At 42.7% G+C, this 8,784-nt stretch overlaps 1 protein-coding gene across 1 annotated transcript in view; it reads right to left on the reverse strand.

Annotated features, from left to right (window-relative positions):
- The window catches only part of DPP6 (dipeptidyl peptidase like 6), a 362,352-nt gene extending 354,395 nt beyond the window's left edge, over positions 1-7,957 (reverse strand). The window contains exon 1 of the mRNA XM_015832529.1: positions 7,712-7,957. Coding sequence (XP_015688015.1) covers positions 7,712-7,957 — 246 coding nt within the window. The remainder of the gene's footprint in view (positions 1-7,711) is intronic.
- Positions 7,958-8,784: the final 827 nt, after the last annotated feature.

The following is an 8,784-nucleotide window of genomic DNA, read 5'->3' on the forward strand; positions in this document are numbered from 1 at the left end:
TTAAAATTGTCCCTATTTAAAATTCTCCCTAGGCCAGACCCGCTTGCTGAAAAAGCCATGTCTTGAGGGCGCGGCGAAAAGATAGGAGATCCGGAATCGTCCGGATCTCGGGGGGTAGTTCGTTCCAGAGGGTGGGGGCACCCACAGAGAAGGCCCTCCCCCTGGGGGTCGCCAGCCGACACTGCTTGGCCGACGGCACTCTGAGGAGGCCCGCTCTGTGGAGCGTACTGGTCTGTGAGAGGAAATCTGTGGCAGAAGGCGGTCTCGGAGATATCCAGGTCCGATGCCATGGAGCGCTTTAAAGGTGGTAACTAACACCTTAAAGCGCACCCGGAAGGCCACTGGTAACCAGTGCAGCTCGCGCAGCAGCGGTGTTACGTGGGAGCGACGAGTCCCTCCCAAAACCGCCCGCGCGGCCGCATTCTGGACCAGTTGAAGCCTCCGGATGCTCCTCACAGGGAGCCCCATGTATAGAGCATTACAGTAGTCCAGGCGGGACTATCCATTTAATCTACAGTTCTATGAAAAAGTATGGTTGTTCCAGAAGAAGGAAAGTTAAATGTCTCTCTTTTGCATATCAGAATCACAATAATTATTAATGCTTTCCATCAAAATGACTGCTTCTTTTTAAAAAAAAATACTATGCCCCCAAAAAAGGTACTGTATACTTAAATTATCCTGATGAATTATCCTGAATGATGAATAAGGGAGGACCTGGATATTTAAGTAACACTATAAAACCGATTTCTGATATGCAACCTTCTTAAGAAAAAATAACCTCACAATATTAAAGGGATAATTATTACTAGTTTTATTGTTTTATGATATTAACTGGTATTTTGCATTGAGGGAAGAGCTGGTTTTCTTATGTACTTGATTAATGCATTATTACTTCATGGTAATTAAAAGTTATAGACAATCTTCATGTATATTGAACTCAGCGCCTTTGGCAACTTGCTTACAGAAATTAAGCTCATTAATCACCTTGACTGTAAAGAAAAGTAAGTAAAAGAGAAGAATTAGGAAAATGTTCAAAGGCAACGTTATGTAAAGTAACTGCATGTATTCTAGTCTGGAAAGTATTAATCTCAAAAGGAAAAGTATGTGTGATTCCAAAATTATAAACAAAAATCCTCCAGTTATGCTATTCTGCATTTACTTTACTATTTATTTTATTTAATAGTTTTTTTTATCCTACCTGTATTTTACTTTTTAAGTAACTCAAAATGGCAAACGTACCTAATATTCCTTCCTCTTCCTAGTTTTCCCACAACAATAACTCTGTGAGGTGATTTGGGTTGAGAAAGAGTGACAGGCCCAAAGCCACCCAGCCAGATTTTATGGCTAAGGCAGGACTAGAACTCACAGTCTTCTGGTGACTGGCCCAAGTCACTCAGCTGGCTTTCATGTCTAAGGCAGGACTAGAACTTAGTGTCTCCTGGTTATCGGCCCAAAATTACTGGTTATTGGCCCAAAATTACCCAGCAGACTTTCATGCCTGTCTCCTAGTTTCTAGGCCAGCTCCTTAACCGCTACACCAAACCAGATTATGGATATAATCTTTACCAGATTATATCCATAACTATACATCTGGAGACACAATTCTATAACCACAGGAGAAGATTAATGTAATATGTGAAATTTAGGTGACCAACAATTTTTGAAAGTGATATGCTTTAGAAGCCATGGACAATATTAAATTGTAGCATTTACGTCCTAAAAATAAATAAATCAAAGAAATCTTTTCAAGCAAATGTAACTACTGTAAGGCCAAAGCTGGCAGACAGGAATTTAGGCTAAATTTTTTGATAGGTGTTCTGTGTATTTCAATGTCTCTTTGGACTCATCCCAGCATATTTTAGTGCTCTTATTTTTAATATTCCACAAACTAAAAGAGCTGTCACCTTCATATCAATTGTCCCAATGCTGCAAAATATATCTCCCTTTCTCCTTGACCAGAGATAATTAATTCTCCATATTTTATAGCCTTCTGCTGCTGAAAACCCAGAAACATTTAGGTTTTTACTACCTATGGGGATTTCATTTTATTTTATAGTATTTGCGGGTTCAGTTTCTTCTTAATTGTCTTTAATTCACTACCATCAGTTGAGGGTAGACTTTAAAATGCAATAAACACAGGATTTGAGTTTATTTTTTTCCATTCAGCATGTTCAGTTAATTACTGCCTCAATCAATTTTATAGAATGATTACAAGGAGAAATGGAAAAACAATGAAGCCAGATTCTTCTGAAAATAAAAGTGGGGACAAACAATATATATTTATCTGATCAAGCAAAATGATAAAAGATGGTAAAGGTCAAGAATTTTAAACACAGGCTTTTGATTGGTTTGATATGTTAGGCTAAATTCTAATTAATTGGGGTGGGGTGGGGGCTGGGATAATATTCTATGTAAATGAATTTATTTTGGAAACAATAGTTTATAATTTAGTGCCTTTTGTGAATTTAGCCAATTATACTTTATTCAACAAGCCAAGACTAAACCAATTTTGTACAAACTAGGTCAGTATTCTCTTTATATATGTAATAATAAAGAATAACAGAGCAAATGACTGAAAAAAACATCAGATATTAGCTTTTAGAAAACATGATCAAATGGTTATTACACAGCTAACTAACATTATTTACATGCTGGAATTATTTTAAAATATGCTTGAAACAAATGCACAAAAACATTGAAAAGATGAGTTGGATATTTCAGATGATGAGATATATTCTCACTGCAACTGTCTACAACAGCTGGGAATTTTGAAGCTGGTTTGTACAACATACTAATGCACAAATTAGACAACTGAATTTTAGCCTAAGCATACCGCACAAACTTAGCGGTACTATTAATTGTTTAAAGCAGTGGTTCTCAACCTGTGGGTCGGGACCCCATTTGGGGTCGATCGACCATTTCACGGGGGTTGCCAAGCAAGGCTGTCCGCCATTTTTTTCCCCTTTTCCGGCGGGTGCCTTACCTCCCTTGAGCTGGGCCAGCCTGCTCCGTCTCTGCTGCTTGCCAGCTACGCCTTGGCCGGCGCAGGGGGCAGAACCACGCATGCGCGGCGCTCCCGGGCAGGGAAAGTCCTCGACTTACGACAGGTTTAGTCCTCGACTTACAACCGGTTTAGTCCTCGACTTACGACCGGTTGGGGTCGTGGCATTAAAAAGGTTGAGAACCACTGGTTTAAAGTGTTGTACATATCCAGAAAAAGAATGTAATTCAAGTAATCATGATTATATTAATCATGAATATGCACATCATGTGAATATAGGATCCATTCCTTGAGTTCCTTTCTTAGTTTTATGCTTTGATATGAAATTCATATTAATAATAATAATAATATTAGAAGTCTAATCCTTCCAGATTCAGATTTATTGTGCTTTCTTCTGTTGTGCAGAAGTTAACAAACACCACCATAAAACAAAGCAGAAGGATTTGCGGTGATTATGTATTCAATTCTGTAGAAATATATAAAAAATTATGTTTTTCTACATTCCATTTGGCCAGTTACCCTTGCATTGTTTCCCGTCCTCCAATGTCTTAAAAACCTGTAAATCTATTTGTATAATGAAAGGCATATCTATCCACAATATTCTTACATCTTTACTAGGGACCTTGCTTCCACCAGTGCTTGCAATAAGGAAGAATAATTTTGACTTGTTTTTTGCATTTAAAAAAAACACGAAGGTAAAAAATGTAGAATCCTTGGTGCTCTCTGAGCTTGTTTACAGATGTTTTATTACCTGACTAGGTGACATTATCAGTTCTGATGAGAGTGGGTTAACCCCATTCACTCCATACTTCAACCTTGAACCATATATATCTCTTTTGAAAGTCAAAAATCCTGCCTTGGCATATCAATTGAGTGCTCTTTATCAATTAAGAACAAGCAGCCAAGATTACAAAACTTCCATTATCTCATTCCAGAGTTCAGGACATAGAATAATGGATTATTCTGGGTTACCAGATGAATATTATATAAAAAATAGCTTTCCAATACTATGAGCAGTTTGGCAGAGAAACCAATTACAGATAGATCAACTTATAACAATGTATTTAACAACCATTCAAAGTTCCAATGGCACTGAAAAAAGTGGCTTATGACTGGTCCTTATAATTATGACCATCATAGCATCCCCAAAGTCATGTGATCAAAAGGCAGGCACTTGGCATCCTGGATATATTTATAATTGCTGCAGCATCCTGGGGATTGTGTAATCAACTTTTCCAGCAATTAATGTTAGAATTGCCTTGTTAACAATGAAAATTCTGGTTCCAATTTTGGTTGTAAGCAGAGACTACCTATATCATGACAGGTGGAGGCTTCCCATTCATTGGATGGATTTAAGAAGACGCTAGGCTCAGATAGTTTACTTTGGATGCTTGCACTTATCACTGACAAGTTCCTCCAACTTAATGATACTGTTTTCTAAAGTAAATACATTTTTCCAGTGCCCTTAAAAAGGCAGACCTAGGCTAAAACATATCAAAAATGGCTGCAGGAATTGGGTATGTCTAGTCCAGGGGTAGGCAACCTAGGCTCTTTTATGACTCATGGATTTCAACTCCCAGAATTCCTGAGTCAGCTATGCTAACTCAGGAATTCTGGGAGTTGAAGTCCACGAGTCATAAAAGAGAAGAGGTTGCCTACCCCTGGTCTAGTCTAATGAAGAGAAGGAATGGGGGTGACATGACAGTAGTGTTCCACTGTCTCAGGGGCTGCCACAAAGAAGAGGGAGTCGAGCTATTCTCCAAAGCACCTGAAGGAACGACAAGAAGCAACGGATGGAAACTGATGAAAGAGAGAAGCAACCTAGAACTAAGGAGAAACTTCCTGACAGTTAGAACAATTAATCAGTGGAACAACCTGCCTCCAGAAATTGTGAATTTTCCAACACTGGAAGTTTTAAAGAAGAGATTGGACATCCATTTGTCTGAAATGGTATAGGGTCTCCTGCTTGAACAGGGGGTTGGGCTAGAAGACCCCCAAGGTCCTTTCCGTTATTATTTCATGGTCCCTGGCCACATCTTCACCTTTGGCTAACCCTGTCTGGTCATGCATGAGATAATTGGAAATTAGAAATCAAATGTAAAGTGTACAACCCTTTTGGTTCAGTCCTCTACAACGATCCCAGTTTCTCCTCTGGCCCCTTGGAAAAATTAATTGCCCACCCTTGCTTAAAGGAGACCAACTCACAATCTGCAAGGTAGTAAGATGATGACTGAGGGAGCCTGGATGTATTCAGCACCTAAGAGACCTCCTAGATTAGCATATTAAAGAACCATTATAGAAGGAATACAGGCAGGAGGTTGAATCCGGTTCTTCTTAATGTCAGAATTAAAACTAGCATTTTTATGTCTGAATCTCATTTTTAAAATTCTCCTTAAACATAACATACACACAAACACTACTGCCATTCTACAGATTGTATTACCTTTAAACATTGGTTTATATTAGTGTTTCACAAAAGGCAGAATCATTGTAAGTGTGTGTGTGGGCCTCAATCGTGGTTGCACAACTCTCACACTTGATTCCCAGACAATAATAATTTTTTGCACTGGAAAAATACAGCTCTGACAATCAGGTCTCCTGTCTATAGAAAACAAGAATGAGAATCAGGATTTATTAATTGGCGGAAGTTTTTATTTATTTTGATTTTTTGGTACAGATTTAGGGTGAAACCAGAAGTTATCTAGTAGCAGAGAATTCTATAGTATCTTATGCAGATGCTTATTGAGATATGAGCAGAAAGGAAAGTTATTTCATGTAAATATGAGGGTGATTATAGTACTAATAAATATTGTTCTGGAAAAAATGTAGCTTTAACTCTTAATTTGAGTCAATTTAAAATAATCATTAAATCTTTCAAGTTCAAAATGTCCAGTTGCTAGGCAGGTTTTTGCTATATACAGAATAGGGTGCAGGTAAAATACAAACTGTTAGTTAAATGTTAAAAAAGATAGGAGGAAAAAAAGTAAAGTTTGCTTTCTTATACTGCCACCTAGAGGGCAATGCCTGGAATACATGCGACTACAGCAAAAACATAATCCTAGGTAGAAATAGTGAATTAACTTTAAGATTCTGTGGCAATTGGATTTAGATCTTATTTATGTCTACTAAATATTATAATGGAACATAAAGCACAATTTACCTGTTTCTAAAGGAAGTGGAAGTGCTGAATGTAACATAACTGCTGGGCTCTTTGCAAGATGTGTTTATATTTTTTTTAAAGATAAATGTTCTCTCAAAGAAGAAATAAAAAGGAACAATAAGAGGGAAAAAAAACCCTGCTTCCTTTACAAAACTTTCTCAGGAGTGATTTTTAGTAAAAAAAAAAGAAAGAATTGCTTCTCCTAATATTAATTTTATGCCAATTACTCTTGTCTTTTTTAACCAAGGTCTAAGCAAAGATGCTATTATAAAGCAAATTTAAAGGAAGGGATATTTAAAAATAAATGTGCTTTGGAGATACTGTATACAATGAACTTTGAAAATTCCCCCTTTAACTTTTACTATATATGTGCAAGTAGATGTGAGCACACATGCGCACATACGCATACACACATATCTACACAGAATCACTACAATCACACAAACCCAATTATGAAAACTTACAGTAATGCAAGCTAAAGAATTGACACTGAATTGCTAGTAGCCAGCCGTTCATATAGGCACCTTTGCCTGATAACTAGGCAGAGTTGGCCTTAGTATTTGGATATGGAAACTATTGTAACCTAGACACACAAATAATATCTCTGCTCTTGTGCAGAAAACATCCCAAGAAAACATCCCAACAAAGAGTTAAACAAAACTTAAAGGAGGCTTTGTTTCTATTTGCGCAAACATTGATGCACACAAACATACAAAAACACAAGAACCAGCTATTAAATAGGAACCCTCAAGGAGAAAGCACCTTTCCAGACTAAACTACTTATATGTCAGTTAAAATAACCTTCTTCCCGTAAGGAAGAGTTATGAATTCCAGATTATTCCAACTTCTCTTTCTCCCCACCATCCATCTGAGATCCAGTAAGTGTCCTGGATGAGTCACACGTTACTAAGGAGATATGCAAATACAAACGCTTTGAAATTTCTCCAAGGAACTAGAAAGGTGGGGAAGAAAGTGGGGATTGGGGAAGAGGGTGGGAGAAGAGAGAGGTGCAAGAACCCGAACCAACAAAAGCACATGTTGCTCAAATTTATGCTTCAACTCGTTCCTGGAGCTTAATATAGCTCTTGAAAATCTACTCTTGATCACTTCGGACTTAGAATCGAAAGGAGAGGAGAGGCAAGGGATTTGATTGCCAAGTATTCTATCTCTCTCCAACCCCATGCAAATTCTTTCCCGGGGGATCTGCTTCCTCCCTTTAACTTTTCGTTAAATCAGAGGTTTCCGAGTACCGCTAGCCGCATCCATCTCTTAAATCCAAGGGAGACACCGAGTTTTGTCATGAGCTTCCACAAGACCCCGTACCAAAACCGGGGGGGGGGGGGGAGAATAAAAACTAGGAGAGAAAGTATCCGCAGAGTCTCTCTCTCTCTCCCCCTGGCCCAGGCGCCTCAGCCCGTCGCACGGCCACGGTTGCTCCGTCCGTCCGTCCGTCCGAGCGGAGGGGCGGAAGGCGCGGAACACCCGAGGCGAGGCGCCCGGCTTTCTCCCACCCGCGTCCTGCCCCCCGAGTCAGGCAGGGGTTGGCTTACATCCTGCTCCTCGCCGTCGCTCCTCCTCGCCTGGTACTGGAAGCGAGGTCTGGGGTTGTGCGGCTGCGACGGGCGCGAAGCTTTCGCCGCTCCAGTGGCCGCGTGGGCCGACGCGGCGGCAGCAGCAGCGGCGGCTCCGTCTTCCTCGGAGCACTGGGGGCCTAGGAGGTGGCTGGCTTCGGGAGTGACTGGGAAGGAGCGGGAGGTGTTGATCTTCCCGCCGAAGCGCTGGTACAAGGAAGCCATTCGGTCGATCCAGGGCGGCAGCCTGGCCAGGGAGGACTAGGGAGTTCGCCGGGCGTCTGGAGCCACCCCTCTTCTGCCTGGCGCTCGCCCGCCCGCTCCGGACGCGCCACCCGTCTGCCTCAGGGGAGCCGGCGGGGACGGCGCGCTCGCCGCCCGGGCATCGGAAGAGAGAGAGAGAGGGCTAGGAGGAGAACGTGTAGGAACCCCGCCGTCGGCGCGTCAAACTCGCCGCCCTCTTCCCTCGCCAGGAAGCTGGTCGATCGATGCGGTCGTGACCCCCGGTTAGAGGAGGGGCGCGGAGCAGGGAGGCGACTTGGCTCCCTCGCCCGGCGCCTTCCCGGGGCCACAGAGCAGCCGCCTTCCAGGTCGCATGCCAGGAGTGTGTGTGTGTGTGTGTGTGTGTGTGTGTGTGTTTGTGGTGGCCGTGGAGGGGGGGAGAGAGGGAGAAGGAGGAGGGTGCGATTGAGGGTGCGCGCGCGTGCCAGGGAAGGAGGGCGAGTGTCTTCTGCGCGCGAGGCGGCTGCGAGAGCCGGGCCGCAGACCGGGTGGACGGGCGCCTTTAGCCCCGGCTCTGGGCAAGTGGGTTACCTCCCTCCATGGGGAAACTTGGAAAGGAGCGGCGGGATGTGGGCAGCTCGCGTGCCCGCCTGCTTGCCGCTGCTCGGGAGAGGCGAGAGCGGCTGTGGCGTGCTGGCACGCGGTCTCTCCTGCGGGACTTTACCTAGACCAGGGGCCGGGGACGCCTCCCGCCGGGGCCCCACCTGCTTGCGCACCAGCCCACCCGTCTCCTCCCGCCGCGGGGCTTGTTTAATCCCCGCCGGCGCTGC

Source organism: Protobothrops mucrosquamatus, unplaced genomic scaffold, assembly GCF_001527695.2.
Source record: "Protobothrops mucrosquamatus isolate PMUCROS unplaced genomic scaffold, P.Mucros_1.0 scaffold5, whole genome shotgun sequence".
In the NCBI taxonomy this organism is placed as follows: Eukaryota; Metazoa; Chordata; class Lepidosauria; order Squamata; family Viperidae; genus Protobothrops; species Protobothrops mucrosquamatus.